The sequence below is a fragment of the Mirounga angustirostris genome, unplaced genomic scaffold (assembly GCF_029215605.1).
Source record: "Mirounga angustirostris isolate CCGP_5_RB_7025 unplaced genomic scaffold, mMirAng1.0.hap1 SCAF_15, whole genome shotgun sequence".
Classification (NCBI taxonomy): Eukaryota; Metazoa; Chordata; class Mammalia; order Carnivora; family Phocidae; genus Mirounga; species Mirounga angustirostris.
This window is the reverse complement of record NW_026991723.1, coordinates 85,398,184-85,421,643: the sequence shown is the minus strand read 5'-3', so window position 1 is coordinate 85,421,643 and position 23,460 is coordinate 85,398,184. Positions and strand designations below refer to the sequence as shown.

The 23,460-nt window shown below is 40.2% G+C and overlaps 1 protein-coding gene across 7 annotated transcripts; it reads right to left on the bottom strand.

The window, feature by feature from the left end:
* Nucleotides 1–361: 361 nt before the first annotated feature.
* ZBTB43 (zinc finger and BTB domain containing 43) lies at nucleotides 362–23,174 on the bottom strand. Of its 7 annotated transcripts, none has more exons than XM_064580064.1 (3): nucleotides 23,034–23,174; nucleotides 19,154–19,276; nucleotides 362–5,784 (listed from the first exon to the last, which is right to left on the bottom strand). In XM_064580064.1, exon 3 carries the CDS (start codon nucleotides 5,759–5,761, stop codon nucleotides 4,358–4,360), a length of 1,404 nt encoding a protein of 467 aa, XP_064436134.1. In that variant the 5' UTR covers nucleotides 5,762–5,784; nucleotides 19,154–19,276; nucleotides 23,034–23,174; the 3' UTR covers nucleotides 362–4,357. The 7 variants fall into 7 exon arrangements, with proteins under 7 accessions (XP_064436134.1, XP_064436136.1, XP_064436135.1 ...); XM_064580066.1 differs by lacking the exon at nucleotides 23,034–23,174 and adding an exon at nucleotides 22,635–23,000; XM_064580065.1 differs by lacking the exon at nucleotides 23,034–23,174 and adding an exon at nucleotides 22,733–23,000.
* Between the last annotated feature and the right edge of the window lie 286 nt (nucleotides 23,175–23,460).

The window sequence follows — 23,460 nt, the reverse complement described above, 5'->3', positions numbered from 1 at the left end:
ACTGCTTCACCTCTAATCCGCCAAGCTCCTTCCAGAGCATCTCTGGTGGACCCTGACCAGAAGACCAGATAGATCTGCAGAGGCCAACCTCCAGAGCGAAGTACAGACTAAGGAGGGGATCTGTAGGAGCCAATAGAATATCTAGCACACCTAGGTACCTGATAGAGCTGGTGGGAGGTTAAAATGAGATAATCATCATAAATGCCTGACGCAGCAAATGCTCACTCACTACCAATTTGGTCAGACTATCCATTTGGCATTTACTTATCAAAAGGCCACAACCTAAGTTTTATTCTCAGGGGGCAAAAGCCAGGATGAAAACAAAGACATGTGGTCATATAACCAGAGTGAAAAACAAAACTTTTACAAAGTTGACGGATAACATTTATTAAAACATGTCATACAAAAGGGCATGGTCTCTTCTATAAGAAGAAAATATTAAACAGTAACATTCAATTAAGTAAAACCATGCTGTACACTGAAGACAGCAATATATAAAGACAAAACTATTCAACTTTTGCAACACAGGCATAACATTTCACAAAATATCAATAAGATATGCACCTAATGATAATCTGTTTATCATCAAATGGTTTTGTGGTCTAAGAGTCACCTGACTTGCATAAATAAAGTAATTTTCTGGAAGAAACATTGGGAACCTCATAAAAGGAAAGAAGGCAGCAGCAACTGACATAATAGGACACAGGCTTCAAGCAACACTAAAAAAAAAAAAAAGTCACATTTGCAAAACGTGTTCCAGCATCTTCCCATTGGGCACTATCAGTAGAAATTTGAAATAAGAAACATGTACCTTTAAATATATAAGTAGCAAAGAAAAAAACCCAAACAAACAAACCCTGGTTTTACTCAACAAAGTTAGCGACCCATGAAAGCAATTAAATCACAAAATTAGTGTGGCACAGATGGAGGTTTGGGGAAGGGCGTAAATATGCTGCTTGGTTTCCAGCATTCCTAAATGAGACCTTTACAAAGACAAACTCCTGGATTTGGTGTGATGAAGCCCTCCCCACCCTCGTGCAGGGGGCTGCAGCAAATCCCCCTCCCCAGGACAAACACAACTGAGCTGCTTCTGCTCCGCCCCCATGTCACTTAGGCAGCAGTTTGGGGATGCACGTGCCTCTGCAGGAAAGGGTCACTGAGACCAAGCAGCTCTCCCAAACAGCTAGAAGCTAGCGCCGGGTCAGTTTGGTTCAGCAAACGGCCACTAGAATGGAGAAGACCCTTTTGGGTAGACTCTCTGAAAGCCGTGGCCTACAGAAGGGATTAGAGGAAGGTGAGATCTAGAAATCAGAATCAATAGGCTGGGGCCCGGGAGCGCCTGAGGGTAACCCTCAGCACGTGAGGAAAGGCTACCGCAGTCCTTCCCTAGATGGCGATCCCTACTTGACCAAGTGGATTGTTGTAATGTGTAGATCTAAAATTAAAGGCACGGTATAAATACTAATGTTAAATACCACTGATGGTGCCTTGAAGCCCTTTCCCACTGGGACTGGAGAAGAACCACAGTTAAGCCTCAAAGTAGGGGACAAATACCTTGGTTGTGGGCCATCAACACGATCCCTGAAAGACTGTTTGGAAAATGTTACCCACAACTATCCAAACTCATTTGGAAGGATAAAGATTTTCTAAAGCTGAACTGAGGCTACAGAGAGAGACTATCCAACCCAGAGTGGGCAGGAGAGAAAAGGTAGTAATCCAGTACAATCTCCTAATCCTAAAAAGCAAAGTTTATAAAAATTCACTTTCACTATCCAAACTAAGGCAATCTCTGTCCCCCACTTCTCTGAACATGGCCAGCATTTCAGATGCCCAACCACCTCGCAGGGTCTAACTGACCCGATTAGCAACTCGAATTTTAAAGGAAACCCCAACTACTATAAACAACTTAAAACAGCAGATGTGAGGAACTTACACTTTTAAATTCTATACTTAGCTTCTTAGGATTTCGATAAAAGACACCTTTCTTCACAACACATGAGGTAAGTCCCAGCACAACTGACTACTTCCCAAATTGCCACCCAGGGCTGCCCACCACTCCTGGCTGAACAAGAGTTCTTCAACATTACTCATAACAAAGGTGCTGTCCTAATTTCTGCGTAACTGAAGAACCGTGATTTTTCTAGAGTATTTTGATTTTACTTCTCAGACTCTTCTCCCAAAATGTCCCAATGCTCATTTGAATATAATCTTTAATGGGAAACCCACATCAAACCTTCCAAATCCTTAGAAAATGATATGCTAATACCATGGGAGAGGGTGATCAGCTTTTGGCAGAACAAAATGGCTTCACTGCCTTGGTACTGAAATCAGTAGGAATAAAAAAAGAATTTCTTCTCACACATAATGGCTAGGATCATCCCTAAAACCCATTGGCTTCTAACATGAAAAAACAAAAGAGAAGGAGCAATTGAGCTCTGCTTGCACAGTCACCTCTATACACATCTGTCAGGTATGCAGAGAAAGGACTGTTAACCGGTGAAATTTTGACACAAAGAGGGTATTAATGTGGCAAACAACCAAGAGGTAATATCTAGTTTCTAGGTTAAAAAAATCAATATATATATATATATATATTTATAATAAAGTTTTAAATACAAAGTGCTTTTTATATATCGAGAATGATACAGTGTTAATGAATAGATCCCTGTTTTGTAATGTAGACTGCAAGAGTTAACTGGTAAATAAGTACTTTCTTTCCCCTTTCCAGACAACGTTCAACAAGTAGATGCCTTTGTGGTTGGAGCTTGAGGACCAGAGGCCATTGCCAGCAATGTCTATCACACTGGAGCAAAGCCCAACTTTTGAAACAAAATTTCACCTCAAATCCAGGAAGAGTTATTTTTTATTTTAAGGAAAAAAGTTTCCACTTGGAAGTAAAAGACCAGTAATTTGTGGAAAAGCTGACATAAGAGTAGCACCCTGTCCTACCCTGGTGAGAACTTCAGGTACCTGACGCAGCTTGAAAGCATCCCGAATAGAGGCTTCCTTTTTAACCTAAAACATCTGCCCGAGCTGCAGAAAAGGTCGAAAAGAACAGCTGCTTTTCTTGCTGGTTTCTGGTGCGTACAGCTACGTGGACTTGTAAATTTATGCAGCTTTACCTAGAATTTGGGAGCATGAAATCTGTAGACTACTTTCTAAAATTAGGATTCCTTCTTTCCCCCTTTGAAAACACATTCCGGCACTCCTAAAGAACTGGCAGCATTAGCTCAGCGTGCCCCGCTAAGACTACCTCCCCCACCAGTGTATTTTCAAGACTCCTTTTGCTTGGGCAGTTGTTTTCTTCTGCCGCTCAAAATTCTGCTACTCAGCAACTCTCACTGACAGTTGGGAGTGTCACTGTATTCCCTCCATAAACTTCCGCGCACAGGTAACTCTCAGCCATGACTTCTGGCTCGTTCCCACTAACTGTGCTCACTGACTGACCTCATGAAGCATCATGATCTGAGAGAGAAACGGCTGCAGCAGCCAATGGTACCATGGCCAGAGTCAAAGCAGGCTAGACGCCTACTAGCCACAGAGCAGATCCCACTGTGTGGATGCTATAATTAAACAGGATTTGGGACAGCAAACCAATTAGAAATACCTATCTCTGGCACCCTAGAGAATTACAATGAGATACAATTGTCCAAACTAAATGTTAGTACTAAAATACAAAACTTTGCCTTATCAAGAGTCTGAAACACATCGTGACAGTGGCGTCTTAACAGAAATTGAAGCTTGTACCGTAAGTTATTTGTTTTATACTTAGAACATCACCCTCTTAGCATCTCCATAGTTTTTAGTTAAAATACCCTTTAGAGAAAATAAAACCAGAGAGCTGTTAATCACTTTCGCATCCTAGGGATCACATTATTTGTAGCTTTTACATTAAGTAGCATTTCATTCAGTGAGGCAGCTACCAAAACAAATCCACATTACCTAAGTTATCTATGGTGAGAGCTAAATAAAATCCCAACATGACCTTGTAACGAGTGATCAAAATCTGCTGCCACCTGAAACAGAACTGGTAGGCTGGAGTCCAGTTCCAAGTGCAGGTGTCTCGATCACCAAGTCCACCTGCCTCCATCACAACAACGGGCCTGAAGTTTTACCTCGCCAGCTGGGAGGTGGGTTAACTTCTCCCCATTACCCACTCCAGGCCTGGACAGGAACATACAAATTTGAGGAATTAGATTTTTAAATTGGCCTACTTAGAGCTGGTCTTTCAGAAATATCTTCCATTTTTTTTTAAGCTCCTCTCATAATAGCAAGTAGCACGCATCATCTGTGCCCAGATTTGCATAATTACCATAGTTTATTTTTGTGCCTGCCACTCAAGGGCCAGATCCTATTTTTAGTTAGCCTCAGTCGTATTCTGCTCAGCCTTTGCAGCTTCGTAGGACTTGGTACAAGAAGTCACATGCCTGTGGAAACTGTCCCTCCACATAAATCTCTTTGCACAGATATTACACTCATACGGCTTTATGCCTGTATGAATTTTCATGTGGCCCACAAGATGATGCTTCATTTTGAATTTCTTACCACAGACACCACAGCCATAAGGCCGAAGACCGAGGTGCATGCTCATGTGTCGATCTCTCTGACTCTTGTGAGTGAAACTTTTCCCACACTGACAAGGATACAGCTTGTCAGTGGCTGAGAATCCTAAATGGGAAGCTTCTTCTTTAATCCCTGTTACCATTTCAATATTCTCACTGTAGCCTGATGCTAGGGCAGCCTCCTGTCTGTGCCCAATTAGATTCCCATCTGACCTCTCTCCAGAAAACTCTTCCATGGAAGAGCCATAGAAATCCACCTGCTCATCATAATTGCTTTCATCAGCCTGTTCATCAAACTCTGCTTCCACTTTTTTTTCCCCGACATGAAAGTCTTCCTCTACTCCTGAAGGCTGGACCGAGTGCTCTGTCTGCATGGTATTGATGGATTCAGTGACCTGGTGCTCATCATAGGGTGCGTGCACATCCATGCCCTCACATGCCTGTTCAAAGCGCTCAGGCTTCACGTGGATCCAGCGTTTGTGAGCCATTATGCTGGGCTTGCTGTACATGGGCCGGGTGTAGTGGAACTCGGCACTGTCGCTGGCCCCCTCCTCCCCATCCTGGCTCGCCATTTCCGTGCTCAGCCGGTCATGCTCTGTGGACGAGTTACTGGGAAGGTATTCGTGCTCAGTGAGCTGAGATGACAGCTCGTCTTTGGTGCTCTCCTCTTCATTCTCTCCATCCCTCAGTTCTTGGGCTTTGGGGAAATCAGCATGGCCCCCAGAGCCCAGCTCAAAGCTCTCTACCAGGCCATTGTAACTACTGCTGCTTGGAGACTGGTGGTCACTGCCATGATTTAGCTTCTGACAAAGGACTGTAGGGTTTCCCTCTAAAACCTCAGTGCATTTGTCTACCACATGCCACATCTGGAGGAAGCTTGCTGCTGTTAAGTAACTAACAATTTCTGGAGCAGGCATGACTAGACGTCCTGTGTAACTAGATAAGAGAATGTTCTCAAATACCCTTGGGTTCATCACATCAGGTAAAACAATCCTCCTGCTGTTTTTCAGGAGTACCTGGTCACAAAAGTAGGGTGAACTGGCAGCAAGAACAGCTTTATGTGCCCGGAAAATGTGGCCTTGGACAACAATGGAGACATCACATAATTGTCCTTGCTGGCGCTGCTGGTTCAGTTTCTGCAGAATGGTGCTGGAAAAATCAGGAAATTCTACTCGAAAAGAGTTTGTTCCAGGCTCCATTTCATCACAAATCTTGTTCAGTGCTACAAGAGAAAGAAAAATTAGTCCTAATTCCAGCCCAAAGAGAAACTTACAGATCACTAAGAAAACTGAGACAAGTTCCATAGTTCCATCAAGTCCCCTTGCCTGTGGGCACTAGTGGGCAGAGCATTCATCCCCCAGAGCAAGACTTGCAGGTGTGAGTATGCCAGAAACAGGAACCACCCACCACTCTTCATGGTATTAACTCTTGATTTTGCCTGTCTGTGAATGAGAGAATAGAATCCACAGAGATGGATCTGTAAGCTTTATGAATCTCCTAAATAAAACAAAGTAAATATTTCTAGTCCAAACAAACACAGTACCTATCCAAATGACAGAATTTTTAAGAGACCTCAGATTCGATCCACATTTGCCAAGTTGGGGTGAGAAAGTGAGGATGGAATTGTGAGAAGGAAAAACTATGCAAAGGTTCTGAGACAAGAATGAACTCAGCAACTGTACGGAACTGCAAGACCATTAGGCTATACACCAGCCTGGGAGTGAGGGGAAATGGGGCTGAAGCGGCCAGAACAATCCTGCCTTTGGTCCTTCAGCACCACAGGGGCAAACTCACCGAAGCCCCAAACAACGTGAGTTTCTCTGGTGGCCATCAGAATTTTAGCCCTGTAGGAGCTTCTGATATGAAGCAGAATTAAATGGGAAGACAAGGTATTCCTTCTATCTGATGGTCTCCAAGTTGTTTATAGACCAAAGAGCATAGTAAATATTGTCCCTGTTACTAAATGAACTCAATCCGAAGATAAAGCTATAACAAAGAACAAAGGATTGCCTGCGTTGTTACTGTAAATATATTTTGTGGGGTAGTCAAGCATTAGAGAAAATTTCAAACAGCAACAATTAACAAGATAAACTCCGTTAGAGATCCTGCTCATACCCCATAATTCCATAGTAAATTAAAATAAACCAGTAAACCCAAGACATTTATTGGCACTGTCACCTGGCTCTAATACTATATCCAAACATTGTTAAATGCCAGATTTTCGGGGCACCTGGGTGGCTCAGTCGTTAAGCGTCTGCCTTCAGCTCAGGTCATGATCCCAAGGTCCTGGGATCGAGCCCCACATCGGGCTCCCTGCTCAGCAGGAAGCCTGCTTCTCCCTCACCCACTCCCCCTGCTTGTGTTCCTTCTCTCGCTGTGTCTCTCTCTGTCAAATAAATAAATACAATCTTTTAAAAAAGAAAAAAAGGTGTACAGTCCCTGCTATATAGTAATTACTCGAGACACATTAGTTTCTTTTCTTGGTCTTTCTCCCTATCTCTCAAAGATGACTTTCAATCTTTGGTTTTGTTTGTTTTTTTTTAATCTCATACTTAGAAAATCTGGCATTTTTTTTTTAAGATTTTATTAAAGAAATAAATAATTTATTTGACAGAGAGACAGTGAGAGAGGGAACACAAGCAGTGGGAGTGGGAGAGGGAGAAGCAGGCTTCCTGCTGAGCAGAGAGCCCAATGTGGGGCTCAATCCCAGGACCTTGGGATCATGACCTGAGCTGAAGGCAAACGCTTAATGACTGAGGCATCCAGGCGTCCCTGAACACCTTGTTTTCACTTAATCTTTATAATGACTCTGCAAATGTGGAGACTGATATTATCAGGTTTGGCTATTTCAAGTAACTTTCCCAAGGTTAAAATAAGAGCTAATTTTTATTAAATTGGGATTTGATTCTAGGTCTCTATGACTTCAAAGCCTATGCTATCTTTCCTATAACATCATTCTGCCTCTTCTAGGAAGATGCCAAAATACCAGGTTATTCATTAATAAATTCTGGAGGTAAGATAAGTGTTTTTAGAAAAAGCATTAATTTATGGCTATACCTCTTAAAACATTTCATGATAATTTAAAACAAAAATAGACTAGGAAATAAACTATTCAGGTATTTGCAATTTCAAAACGAGAAGTTTAGTAGTATATAAACGTAAGACTTAGAAGTATGGAAATTCTGAGAACTATATCTGGGTAAATAGATTCTCTACTAGATCACATCACTGTAGAATTTGGGTTTTAGCTATTTGAAAAAAAGGGGGGGAATAATACACATGTAAAGGCATTTAAAGAAAGTTGTTTAAAAAAAAAAACCCAAAATTCTTCACCATTTATTCCTATTCCCCCTCCCAAAGAAAATCACCATTAACAAACTCATATTTTTTTTTTTTTAAGATTTTATTTATTTCTGTGACAGAGAGACACAGCCAAAGAGGGAACACAAGCAGGACGAGTGGGAGAGGGAGAAGCAGGCTTCCCGCGGAGCGGGGAGCCAGCCTGATGTGGGGCTCGATCCCAGAACCCTGGGATCATGACCTGAGCCGAAGGCAGACGCTTAACGACTGAGCCACCCAGGCGCCCCAACAAACTCATATATTTCTAGAAACTTCTATGTGCATATATCAGAATAAATCATATATAGCCTTAAAAATCCTTACCCAAATGGGTTCATTACCTACATTTTAAAAAATTATTATTGTTATGTTAATCACCATACATTGCATCATTCGTTTTTGATGTAGTGTTCCATGATTCATTGTTTGAGCATAACACCCAGTGCTCCATGCAGAACGTGCCCTTTTTAATACCCATCACCAGGCTAACCCATCCCCCACCCCCCTCCCCTCTAGAACCCTCAGGTTGTTTCTCAGAGTCCAGTCTCACATGGTTCATCTCCCCCTCCGATTCCCCCCCTTCATTCTTCCCCTCCTGCTATCTTCTTCTTCTTTTTTTTAACATATAATGTATTATTTGTTTCAGACATTACCTACATTTTATTCTGAATTTAGCTTTTGTCACTTAATAGATCTTGTAGAACTTCTGACATCGTATAGACTGATTGTGTCCCCCCAAATTCATGTTGAAACCTATTCCCTCGGGGTGCCTGGGTGGCTCAGTCATTAAGCATCTGCCTTTGGCTCAGGTCATGATCCCAGGGTCCTGGGATAGAGCCCTGCAGCGGGCTCCCTGCTCAGTGGGAAGCCTGCTTCTCCCTCCCCAACTCCCCCTGCTTGTGTTCCCTCTCTCGCTGTGTCTCTGTCAAATAAAATCTTAAAAAAAACACAAAACAACCTATTCCCGCGATGTGATAGTATTTGGAGGAGGGTTTTTAGGTGGTGATGAGGTCACAAGGGCAGAGTCCTTATAAAAGAGACACTAGGGGCACCTGGCTGGCTCAGTTGGTACAGTATGTGACTCAATCTCAGGGCTGAGTTGAGTTCGAGCCCCACATTGAGCATAGAGTTTACTTAATAAAAAAAATTAGAAAATCAAAAGAGACACAGAGACTACTTTGCCTTTTTGGCCATGTAAAGACACATGGAAAAGACAAGCTATCTATGAACGAGGGAGTGGGTCCTCCCTAGACACAGAATCTACAAGCGCTTTGACCTTGGACTTCTTAGCCTCCAGAACTCTGAGAAATAAATTTCTGTTGTTTATAAGCCACCAGTCTATGGTATTTTGTTACAGTAGCCCAAATGGACTAATGTATCACATTAGCACAGAAAGAGCTAATTCAGTTCTGTTTAATGACTATATACCTCCTGCTATATGGACATATCCTAATTTAAGCAGCTCTATTCTTACAGAATTTCAAATGTCTGGGCTTTTGAAATTATGAGCAATGCTATTGTAATATACACAATATAATTATACACCTACGCATAAGTATCCTGGCATATCTTTGGAAATATCTATAAGGTAATCTCTACCAATGGAACTGCTGGGTCAAGGGCTGTGCATTTGACATTCTGATGTGTATTACACCAAGGTACTTTCCAGAAAGGTTGCACCAAGACACACTCCTACCAACAATAAACAACAGTGTCTACTCCTCCACACTCTTAACAACACCAGACATTATCAAACCAGAAAGAAAAAGTTTGCAAATCTCCTAAATTAATAATCCATGATTCATTGTGGTTTTGATCAACATTTCTTTAATTATGAATGAGAATGATATTCTTTATTCATGTTTACTGTCATTTGTTTTTCCTATAAATTATCAGTCATATTCTTTGCTCAAATAAATTGGGCAATTCATCTTACTGATTTGTAGTTTTTTTTATAAATGCAGGAAATTAACTTTGAAATGTATACAAATTACCAATCTTTGCTTTTATGGCTCCAGGGTTTTGTATTAGACATAGAAAGGCATTCCCAACTCCAAGATTATTTTTAAAAAGTAAAAAGAATTAGTTTTTTCCTCCTGGTATTATTTTTTTAAACAGCATTTAAATGTTTAATACACAAAGAGTTTGTTTTGGCATAAGGAGTAATGTTGGGATCCAGCCCTTTTCCCTCCAAAATGTCTAGCCTATTTTTCCAACACTGTTACTGAATACTAATCTTTTCCTCAAAATTTCAAGTATCTTTTATGGAATCTTAAGTGACTGAGAACAAGACTTTTAAATACAGTTCTACGAAAATCAATGTCATAAGTGGTATAGAGGAAATGGTGGAATAGGAAGCTCTAGGGATCAGTCCCTCCACCAAAACAACCAGTAAACTGTTGAATAATCAGAATCAACTATTTCAGAACTCTGGAATCTGATCAGACGCTTGTAGCAACCAAGACAATGCCGGCTGAAGAGAGAGGCTGTTGGTCCTCACTAAGAGCTATATGCATAAATCAACTATAATCCCCATTCCTTACCCCCGCACCACCCTGTGGGATAGTGGCCCACATTCCTAAAGTGGCTGGCTCATGCCAGGGAGGACAACAAGGATTACGTCCTTCAAAAGCTGGGGGGTTTGCATTCTGGCCAGTATAGTGGATCCACACAGCTTTGTTTTGGCCTGCTCAAGCTGCAGTGGCTTCCCCAGCAGCATTGATCATTAATTTTTTTTTTTTATCATAAGATTTCAAAAAGATAAACACACTCCCCTGCCCATCCACCCCCAGGACCTGGGTCAAAGTATTTAAGGAAATCTGTCATGTCACAGGTTGACCACATAATGAAACTTCAGTGACTAAAAGCAACAAGGTGATATAAACTTTGTAAAATTGTTTGGAAAAATTGTCATGCAAACAGACAACTGCAGCCCTCAACAAGTAACAAAAGAAATCCCATAGGATGGGAAGAATCTGATTTCAAGAGTTACCATACTAGAATACATAAAATGTTCAAGCTCTCAACCAAAAACTATAAAAAGTATACAAAGAAAAAGGAAAATAGGTGCATTCACAAGAAAAAGAATCCATACATTGGAATTACTAGCCAAAATTGTTAAAAACATCTGCCTTGTATATGCTCAAATTGCTTAAAAAAAAAAAAAAAAAAAAGACAAACCCAAAAAACCCACTATGGGCAAACTAAAGGAAATCAGGAGAAAAATGTCAATAAGGAGACAGAAATTATAAAAAGGAACCAAACAGAAATTCTGGAGCCAAGAAGAATAATAGCTGTGTTGTGGGCTGCATTGTATCCCTTCAAAATTCATGTTGAAGCCCCAACTCTCCAAGTACCCTAGAATGTGACTGTTTTGGGATTGTCAGGCCTTTAAAGAGGCAATTAAAATAGGGTTGTTAGGGTGGGCCCTCATCCAATCTGACTAGTATTTTTTTAAGAAATGAAATTTGGACATACAGAGAAACATGTGAGGTGTGCACAATGTGAAGATACAGTGAAAAGGTGGCCATCTGCAAGCTGGGAAGAAAGGCCTCAGGAGAAACCAAATCTACCAACACCATGATCCTGGTCTTTTTGCCTCTGGAATTGTGAAAAAACAAATTCCTGTTATTTAAGCCATCTAGTCTGTGGTGTTTTGTTTGAAAGACATAGGAAACAAATACAAGTTGAAATAAAATATCCACAAGAGGTGTTCAATGGCAAATTTAAATAGGCAAAAGAAAAAAAATCAGCAAACTCAAGGACAAAGCAATTGCAATTATCCAGTCAGAGGGATAGAAAGAAAAATGAAGAGGAATGAGCACAATCTGAGGTACGTGTGGGACACCATCAAATGCACCAACGTGCACAGCATGTGGGTCTCCAAAGAAAAGAAAAGGTAGAAATAGTATTAAAAGAAATATTGGTAGCAAACTTCCCAAATTTGATAAAAGACAAACCCATACATCCAAGAAGCTCAAAAAACTCCAAGCAGGGTAAAATTAAAGAGAGCCACATTAGACACACTAGAAGTTAAATAGCAGAAAGTCAAAGACAAGGGAGTTGAGAGCAGCAAGAAAGAAGTGCCTCATCACATAAAAAAGGATCTTTAATAAGATTCACAGCTAATTTTTCATCAAAGACCGTCGCGGCCAGAAGGCAGTTGTATGACATTTAAAGTGCTAGAAAAAAAAACTGTCAACTGATAATTCTCTATCTGGCAAAAGTATCCTTTCTTGAATAAAGGAGAAATTAAGACATTCCCAGATAAACAAAAGCTAAGGGCATTCATTACCATTAGACCTCCTCTACCAGAAATGATAAAAAGGGGTCCTTCAGGCTGAGATAAAAGAATACAAGGTAATAATTCCAAGGCATATGAAGGATTGAAGACCACTGATAAAGGTTAACAACATAAACATAAAAGCTGTTACCATTCTTTTGACTTATAACTCCTTTTTTCCTGTATGCTTTAAAAAGCAAATGCATAAAACAATAAATCTTATAAGTCTATGTCAATAGACAAGGTCTGAAGATGTAATCCATGACAATAACAACATGAAGGGGGAGGGACGGATTATGTAAGGAGCAGAGTGTTTGTGTACTATTGAAACTAAGTTTGGGGGTGCCAGGGTGGCTCAGTTGGTTAAGCGTCCAACTTTGATCTCTGCTCAGGTCATGATCTTGGGGTCCTGAGATGGAGCCCCAAGTGGGGCGTGCTTAAGATTCTCTCTCTCCCTCTCCACACCTCCCTATCCCCACTCAAGGGCACAACTGTGTTCTCTTAAAAAAAAAAAAGAACTAAGTTTGAATTAGTCAAACTATGTTGTTGCTAAAGTTTAAGACGTTAATTGTAAACCTCAATGTAATCACTAAGAAAACAATATACATGAAAAGGAAAGAAGAAAATCAAAATGGCATACCAAAAGAAGAGTAAATAAATGTTTTTATTTTATTTTTAACTGTTTTTAAAAGGTAGTAGTAGAGGAACTGTGGAACAAAAAACATACAAGATATACAGAAAACAGCTAAATGGTAGAAGTAAATCCTTCCTTACCAGTATTTAAATGTAAATGGATTAAACTCTCCAAATAAAAGGTGGAGATTGGCAGATGGTTTATTAAAAAACATGATTTATTTATATACTGTCTAAAAGAGACAAGTAAAATGAGAGAAAAGATATTCCATGCAAAGAGCTAGAGTGACTATATTATTATCAGACAAAATAGACTTTAAGTCAAAAAGGTTACAAGAACAAAGGACATTATATATTGATTAAAGGTTCAATCTAACAAGATGATGTAACAACCATAAACATATATGCACCTAACAAGAGAATATATATGGAACAAAATATATGAAGCAAAAATGGACAAAGTTGAAGAGAGAAACAGGCCAATCTACAACAGGTAGTGACTCCAATTCCTCACTTTCAGTAATGGATAGAAAAAACCCACCCTTATAGGATCTATAAGGAAATAGAGGACTTAAACAACATTACAACAAATTGATGACATCTAAAAGACAGAACACAGAATATAAAAAGTAATAAACCTCTTATACATGTTACAATATAAACACTGAAAACATTATGCTAAATCATGCTAACTGTTAACTTAAAGAAGCCAGACCAACAGGACACGTGTTGTATAATTCCACTTATGTGAAATATCTAGAATAGGCAAATTCAGAGACAAAAAAGTAGATTAGAGGTTGTCATGGGCTCAGGGGAATTAGGAATGGGAGTTACCGGGCACCTACGTGGCTCAGTCATTAAGCGTCTGCCTTCAGCTCAGGTCATGATCCCAGGGTCCTGGGATCGAGCCCCGCATCAGGCTCCCTGCTCGGCGGGAAGCCTGCTTCTCCCTCTCCCACTCCCCCCGCTTGTGTTCCCTCTCTCGCTGTGTCTCTCTCTGTCAAATAAATAAATAAAAAATCTTAAAAAAAAAAAAAAAAAAAAGGATCAAACTATTTAGAATATTTACATAGTACAAAAATATTCAGAGCCCAGGAAAGTAAAATCCATGCCTGGCATCCAATGACAAATCACCAGGCATGCAAAGAAGCAGGAAAATATAACTCATAATAAAGAAAGAAAAAATCTGATCAACAGAAACAAACCCAGAAATGACAAATTTATGTAACTGGTAGAAAATTCTGTATTCCATATGTTTATGAAAATAGAGGAAAATTAAGCATAGTAGGTAAAGAGGGAAGCTATAAAAAAAGACCCAAATTGAATTTCTACAGATTAAACACAAATAAGCAAACACTGAGGAATAACAACACTGCAGAAAAAAGATCAGTGAACCTGAAAACACAGCAATAGAAACAACCTAAAATAAAACAGGGAGGGGGAAAAAAAGGGACCAAAAAAAAAAAAAGGAGAGGGGGAGGGGAAACAGTATCAGTGAGCCCTGAGACAATTTCAAGGCACCTAATTGGAGTCCCTGAAGGAGAGGAGGTGGAGGGTCTAAAAACTGAAATCTGAAGAATAGTCAAAAATCTTTCCAAATTTCATGAAAACAATAAACCCACACATCCAAGAACCTCAACAAATTCCAAGCACAAGAAGCATAAAGAAAACTTCACCAAGCCATACCATAATCAAATCACTTCAAACCAGTAATAAGAAAACTCTTAAAAGCAGCCAGAGGAAAAAAGAGCCATTTTGTACAGAGAACCACAGATAAAAAGGCTGCAAACCTTCTGTCAGAAACAATGTCAGTCAGGAGACAGAAGACAATGCAAGACAGGTGCCTTCAAAGTACTCAAAGAAAAAAACCTGTCGACCTATATTCTATACCCAATCAAAATAGCTTTCAAAATAAAGGCAAAATACTTGTTCAGATACAGAAACAATAATAGAATTCATCACCAAGAAGGTCAAAAGCCAAAAGAATGGGTATATGAAAACAACAGTAAACAAGGCAACATTATTAATATCAAAGTAAGATTCGATGTAAATAGCATCAAATGGGACAAAAGCTTATTGTTCTTATTTTTTTTGCAAGTTTATTGTTAGTCAATGAATACCATTAATTCACAGTGAGAGTTATCTCTCAAACTATGTGTAAATGTAATATAGTCGTCAGGAAACAAGAGTGACAGAAACATAATTGTAGTAAGAAATATAAATTTTCCTTTTTTAATCCTTAAACCAGGTAGGCAAAAGATAATTGGGATGCAGAAACTTAGATTGGTATCACTGGTAATGCTAATTTAAAGGAAACATACAACCTCTACAGTCTACAAATAACACATCTTTTATTAGGTTTTTATAGGACATTAAAAAAAAGTGGGCAGAGAGAGCATCAGTTATCCCCAAAGCAGAAATGCACACACAGAGCACATTGATTACATGTGATTACACAATATAATAAGTCCAGATATATTAAAGAATAAATCTTAAAAACCCCACCCAATAATTAAACAAAATTCTTAATTCTAAAACAATGAAGAAATTAAAACTGGCATGTCAAATTCACAAAATTAGGAATAAGAAATGGAATATAACGACATATAGAAACTTTAAGACAGAAGACAATTAGACAATTCCACATTAAGAAATTTTAAAATCTCATGGATAAAAAGTTTTATAGAAAAATATAAATTATCAGAATCGACCTGAGAAGAAAAAAAAAATCTAAACAGATAACTGTGGAGAAATTACCAAACAGTTCAAATGATTTCCAAAAGCACACCAGGCCTAGAATAATTTATGGGAAAATTCTATAAAGCAAATTAATTCTTATGCTGTATAAACTGTTACAGAGGAATAAGAGGAGCAAGGGAATAATGGTGGGAGAAAACCTACTAATTACTTTTATTTAAACCCTGGTATCAAAATTAGACATGAAAAAACTGTAAGCCCACCTCACTTATTAACATAGAAAGAAAAATTATAAATCGCATGGCATTCTGGTTTGTTTTCTTTAATCTCTTGTGGGTCAAGTGCACTCTGAGTATGGCACATTGAAGAAACTGAGTTATTGCTCTCATCCCACTGAGGGCAAGGTCCTCACCTATGGTAAAACTACAACCCGAAAGCCAGCTCACAAGCTCTCTCTTTCACTCAAGATCACTCCTGTGCTTCCTTCTACAAGTGACAGGGTGTGGTGGGAGATAAACCTGGACAGGATTGCTGGGACTACCCTGCTAAAGGCTCAATCTGAACTTTAAATGTGGGCACTGCGGGCAGCACTGGAAACTTCTCAGTGATATGCTGTGAAATATGTTCAGGAAAGATAATCTGCTGATGCACTTAAAAGCAGGAGTAAGTGTGACGTACAGGCTTAATTGTAAGATTTCAGCAGGGGTGCCTGGGTGGCTCAGTTGGTTAAGTGTCTGCCTTGGGCTCAGGTCATAATCCCAGAGTCCAGGGCAGGGAGCCTGCTTCTCCCTTTGCCCCTCACCCAGCTCTTGCCCTCTCTCTCAAATAAATAATAAAATCTTAAAAAAAAAAAGATTTCAGCAAATATAATCAAAGTTTGAGGCAATGAAAGTAACAGTGAGTATGGAAAAGGTAGAATTGGTAGGACTAATTGAATTGGTAAGCAGGAACATGCAAGGTAATGCAAGGCACAAATAATACCATCAAGGGAGTGAAAAGGTAACCTCCAACATGGGAGAAAATATATGCAAATCACGTAAATGTTAAGTGACCTATATCCAGAATATATTAAAAAAACTCGACAACTGAAAAATGGGCAAAGAATTTGAATAGACATTTCTCTAAAGAAGATATACAAATGAGCACACAAAAAATGCTCAAAAATCATTATTCACTAGGGAAATGCAAATTCAAACCACAATGAGATACTGCCCATTCAGATGGCTATGATAAATAAAACAGACAAAAACAAGTATTGATATAGATGTGGAAGGATCCATTATACATTGCTAGTGGGAATATAAAATGATGTGGCGACTTTGGAAAACAGTTTAGCAGTCCCTCAAAGAGTTAAACATACAGCTACCATGTAACTCAACAATTCTACTCATAGATATATTCCCAAGAGCATTGAGAACATATGATATTCACAAAAATTTACACAGGAATATCCACAACAGCATTATCCATCATGGCCAAAAGTGGAAACAACCCAAAGGTCCTCATCTGATGACTGAATAAACAGAAGGTGGTATATCCATAAAATGAAATATTATTCTTTATTCTTAAACTTTCTGCCAGAAACAATGTCAGTCAGGAGACAGTAGACAATGCAAGACAGGTGTCTTCAAAGTACTCAAAGAAAAAACCTGTCAACCTATATTCTATACCTGGATTTTTATTGCAATCTTTTGGCAATAAAAAAGAATGAAGTGCTGATAGATGTGATAACATGGCTGAACCTTGAAAACATTATGCTAAGTGAAAGAAGTTAGATACAAAAGGCCACATCTTGTATGATTCCATTTATAAGAAATGTCCAGAATAGAAACACTTATAGACAAAAAGTAAATCAGTGGCTGCCAGAAACTATGGGAAAAGGAAACGGGAGTGACTGACTGCTAACTGGGGTTTTGTTTTTTTTTTTTTGGTGGTGGGGGAAATGAAAATCCTCAAATTAGATTGTGGTGATGGGTATACAGCCCACTGAATACACTAAAAAACTTTTAATTGCACGTGAATTATATCTTAATAAAGTGGTTTAAAAAATAAAGTGATGTGAAGTAAACTAGCTACCTATACTGACTACCAAGTTTCCAAACTGGGTAACTAGGAAAATGTTGTAATTAGTAGAGATAATAACAGCATCTACTATTTATTAAATGTGTGCATTGTTCCAAAATCTGTACAAAAGCACTCTATGTATTTTATCTCATTAGTCCTCAAAATAAACCACTGGATAGGTATTTTTCATTCCTATTGTATAGAATAGGAAACAAAGAGGCTAAACTACTTGCTTAAAGTCATATAACTACTAGGTGGTGCAGTTGGAATTCAAATTCAAAACACTTGCTCAGGCCCAATACAGCCTGATGTTGGTATGGAAGGTAAAGGTGAATACTATTTTCAGAAATAAACAACTGAAATAATCTATAATATACAACACATTCCTAAACTCCAGAGCAAATTATTTACCATCCTCAGACTTAATGAGGTACTAGCGATTTTATCTTGCACAGTTAAGAAAAAAACAAAAAACAAAAACAAAACCAAACCAACCTAACAGTAACAGTTCTAAAACATGCACACCTATCCCCACTCATTCCCTCCATAGTTCATGGAGGCTCCTTGGCTTTTTTTTTTTTTTTTAAGATTTTATTTATTTATTTGCCAGAGAGAGAGACAGCGAGACAGAGAACACAAGCAGGGAGAGTGGGAGAGGGAGAAGCAGGCTCCCCGCAGAGCAGGGAACCCGATGCGGGGCTCGATCCCAGGACCTGGGATCATGACCTGAGCCGAAGGCAGATGCTTAATGACTGAGCCACCCAGGCGCCCCGGCTCTTTGGCTTTTTTAAAAGCAGGGAAAAACAGGGAAATATTGAAGAATCACCAAGCTCTAGATGACCTTCAAGGTCTCTTCCAACTTTGATGAATTTAACAGTAGCCTGTATTTATTATACAGCTAAAGAACAGTATGTCAAGTTTTACACATTATTTAAACACAATTACATGTCTGAAAAACACAGATAGCAATATAATAGGGAAGCAGACCCATCAGTCTTGAAGCCCTCCAGAGATTTCTTAATCAGAACAAAGGGTAATTTGCATGCTTACTGTAGGGAGCACGTTTAAACACAGTAAATACCACTTTAGTAAATCTAAAGACTGGCACAAATGTACAAAAATACCAATACCCCATGCCTACCAAAATTCTTTATATTCGTCAAATGCTTTACAGTTCACAAAGCAGACTATGGAAACCTGGGTCTTGCAATACCCCTGAATCCTCATACTCATTTTAAAGATGAGTAAACTGAAGCTCAGGAAGGTTAAAAGACCTGCCCAATGTCATATATCTCAGAAGTGGTAGGTCAGGATTCAAATCAGTTTAATTTAACTCTTATTTTTCTAAGTTAAAAAAAAGTCACTTGGCAGAGAAATTTCTCTGAAGTTACATGCTGTAAGGGTATGATATAAAGCCGTGATTGGTCTTAAAATACGCAAGAGCTCCTCCCCAGAAGAGAAGTAAAAGAAACTGTGGTCTAGAGCAATTAAATACAACATCATTATTTTTGCTGAAAAAGAAACCATTTTAGTAAACAATTTAAAAAACTGTCTTTTTAGTAAGTTCACAGCTTACCTAATGCAAAGCTGTATTCCTGGGAAAAAGCCCGTTATGCCATGGCCATCACAAAGCAGTATGGATGAATGAGGAAGAGAAACCCATTCTCAGTTTTGTTTCAAATTAAAATCTCACTGACTTCTGAAAGAAAAAATCATGTTGAAAATGTAAAAGAGATGCTGGTGACATTTACCGTGTCCATGCGCCTTGCTAATAAATACCACAGGTGTGTGAGCAGCAGAAAGAAAACTAACACTAGTATTTTTGGTTATATTAACTTCTTTGTTTCTGTGTTGTATTTTTAATTTTATTTTTTTAAAGGTTTTTATTTATTTGATGGAGAGAGAGAGCACAAGCAGGAGGAGAAGCAGGCAGAGGGTGAGGGAGAAGCAGGCTCCCTGCTGAGCAAGGAGCCTGATGTGGGACTCGATCCCAGCACCCTGGGACCATGACCGGAGCCAAAGGCAGACGCCTAACCTACTGAGCCATCCAGGCGCCCTCTGTATTGTATTTTTTAAATAGACTTTCAATTTTGAAATAATTTTAGATTTACAGAAAAGTTACAAAAAATGCCAAGAGTTCTGTACATCCCTCAACCCCTCGCCCAGTTTTGATAACATCTTATAATACCATGGCACATTGGTTAAAAATAGAAAACCAACACTGATAAATGTCTATGTACCTTTACAGAATTAAAATATCCTTTGGAAAAGTGTTTTCAGCCTCCAGACCACTGCCAATCAGCACTCCTACAGGTTTTAAGTGGAAGACTTTAGCCAAAGAACTCAGTAAAACCTATTTTATCATTTTAAAAAAAATGAGCTAGCTACTTGAAGAGGTCTGATTCTTGTCTCCCTTTAATTTTAAGCCACTGCTGAATGTTTTACTTAAAACTTCAGGGCAAACATTCCATTGTGGTAAACTCTGAGATTCAAAAGAGAAGGTATTGTTCTAACCACTAACTCCCCACTTATCAGTGATCCTGCCATTACATTACAATATAGCCAAGGAAATGGTTTTAAATGCACACTCATACTCATTAGCATTCGGGGTAAGAAGCTCAAATCAAGAAAAAAGCAAAAGGCAGAAAACAGCACTAAGTTTCAGGAAAATGATTAGCTACAAACCGACAAAATAAAGTTTTTGTCCTAAACATGTTACAAATAAGACAAAAATCTTTCTATTTCAACTGTAAATATAAATAAGGTAAAAAGGAAAAGTTCATGAAAATGATAGAGTACATTCAACTGATTTTAAGAGGCATATTTCAAAATTTCTGCAATCAGGATGTGATGGCCAAGTGGAAATTTTAATGCTTGTCACTGCCTGAGACAATGATAGAGCATTCCTGAGAGCCTCATCAGTGTTTCTGAAGGCACAAAGGAGGACATTGTGGAAAAGTATGGACCCAACTCTGAACTGAAAAGTATTCAAAAGAGTAGGAATGTTAAAAGTTTAACAAACACTTTAACCAATTTATTTCACTTCTTTTTATTTAGGCTTTAGAATGATGTCATTTAAAAATATCTAAATAAGTTTAAATAAGTCTTCTCAATAAGAACTTTTATAAGCCTAAGGCGCCTGTGTGGCTTGGTTAAGTGGCTGCCTTCGGCTCAGGTCATGATCTCAGGGTGGGGGGATCAAGCCCCACATCAGGCTTCCTGCTCAGCCAGGAGCCTGCTTCTCCCTCTTCCTCTGCCCCTCCCCCTGCTTGTGCTCTCTCACTCTCTCTCTCAAATAAATAAAATCTTTGAAAAAAAATTTTTTAGAAGCCTAAATGATTAAAAAAGCATGTCATAGCTTAATTGGCAGTGTTTTCTCCTCCTTTGGTAGTAGAGAAAACAATCGATGGTATCTAAGATTCCATACAGTAGTAATTCAGCTGCTATATCCCGCAAGAAAGCTTGATAAACTACCATACCCGCAACCTGATAGCTTAAATAAGAGAACATAATACAAAAGCCTCCTCCATCAGAAAACACACAGGAAATGACACCTAATTTTGCATTATCATGATAACAGGGTTATTTTTCCAACCCTAAGAGTTTTCTTCATGTAAAAAGCAAAATTTCCTCAAATTTCCCATGGGTATGCAGATTTCTGCACCGAATCCAAGGAACATAGAGGGAGAAGAGCCAGGGCAGGAATCTGCCATAAGTAGAAAACTTGAGGGAAGATTTTAGCCAATTTTTTTTAACCGAACTCCTTTTCTAAGGATATTAGCTGTGAGGAGAGCAGGCATCAACAAATGTAGGCTCAACTAAATGTTCTAAGATCCACAAAATAAATTTTAAAAATCACATTTTCAAAGATCTGGTTAGTTCCAAGCTTCTCCAATGAGCAGGGTTTTTTTTCCCTGTACTGTGGTAAAATATACTTAACATAAAATTTACCATTTCAAAGTGTACAATTGTGGCATTAAGCACATTCACAACATTGTGCAACCATCACCACTATCATTTCCAGAACTTTTTCATCATCCCAAACTAAAACTCTGTATCCGTTAAACAATAACGCTCCATCCCCTCCTGTGAATATAGTTTACCAGCCCCTGGTAAACTATATTCTACTTTCTGTCTCTATGAATTTGCCTATTTTACATACCTCACATAAGTGAACTCATCCGATATTTGTTCTTATGTGTCTGGCTTATTTCTCCAGTGAGTACTTTAGTAAAGCAAAGAATGAAATCCCGAATTACTAGGTTTCTTAATAATTTAACTGCACATACTGACACAATCTCTGAACTAAGCATACAGCTTTCCCAGAAATCCTGCTGTTCCATGAGCCCCAAGGGGCAGAGACTCTCAGACTGACCCTTCCTTTGCCTGTAGACAGGCCTAGTTAAGCAGCTAGAACTCAGAGAGAGTTTGGCTCCTGAGAGCCCTGGAGGCCATCCTGGAGTAAGTGGACGGAGGCTTAAAGTGGAGTGCAGTCTTAAAAACCATGGGTAAGAAAAGGCAAGGATTTATCAAGCTACTTTGGCCCTGAGATGGTCTCCGGTTTGCCTGCCAGGAGGAGCTCCTGCACCCGGACACTTATGTTGGGCGACACCTGTCAGAGTTGAGGCTAGACTGCAGAGTAGTCACTGAGAATGTCACCAGCGCAGGAAGCTTCACGGGGTCATGAGTCACTTTGCATGGCTCAGAGGTCCGGGCAAGCCTGCCCTGCCCCGCCCAGACAAACCCAGTTAGGAGAGGTACAAACAAGAGAGAAAGACACAGAACTGGCAGAAACACAGATGGCCAAAGAGCAGGGCTGACACGCAGGCCATGAATGAGAGTAAAGACTGAGAGGGAAACACAGGGTTAAGAAACACAAGCAAAGTTGAGACAGAAATAAAAAGAGTCCAGATAGAGATGGGCTCAAGAGAGATAAACTGGAGAGAAATACAAAGTTGACAGGGGCAGAGTTGAGGGGCAGAAAGGGCAGGTGACAACAGGTGACAGAGGCCGCAACAGAGATGAAACAGTACTTAGAAGTAAACAGAGGCAGATACCAGCAAAGTCCGGGTGCAGCCCTTCTCCTGGCCTTGGCTCGAACCCGAGGCCGCCACGCCGCACCCACACTGCGCCCCCGAAAGGCCGGCGGACGTACCGGGGCGGGATCTCTAAGCGCTCTGGCCCGCCGAGGTCCGCCGCCGCGGGGTGACCTTGGGCGAGACTCTGCCTCGGGGGCCTTGGTGTCGCGGTCCGCGTACCGGGCTGGCTGGAGACCGCAGGAGTCGGACCAGGGCGCCGGGACTCCAACCGCCAAAGCATGGCTTAAGCATCCCGGTCTGCGGAATGGGCCTGCCGGGCCGGCGCCGCGCGCGCGCCAGGACCTGCAGAGAAACCCTTAAACCTCTCCGGCTTCCCTCCCTGCCCTCTCGCTACCTGTTGTCCCGACTCCGCCGTACCTGCTAAGGGCTCCGCGCTCACATAACCCGCCCGCCGGACACTTTCCACCACCGGCGTCAGGCCCGTTGAAGCCGTCGCCGCCGCGACCGCCTCAGCCTGCGCCTCCCGCCCCCGGAAACGCTTCCCGGTTCCGCCCCCGAAACTGCCAGTGCTTCCGGGGGTGCGTCAGAGCGAAAGCGGTGTGCGCATGCGGGACTCGCTTTCGGGGCGGGGCGTTAGGAGAGCGCGCCGTTGCCGCCGGCTACTGCGCAGCGTAACCTGGCGCCGGTCGATCGGCTTTGGGGACTACGAGTGAGGACGCTGCTGGGAGTGAGGGAGCTGATACCAAGTCCTAACCCCTTTCAAACCCCTTTCTCATGCTGCCCAGCAGAGATCTTGTCAGATCCATTTTTGCCTCCACGTTGCCTTTCGCACGTAGTGGATGCT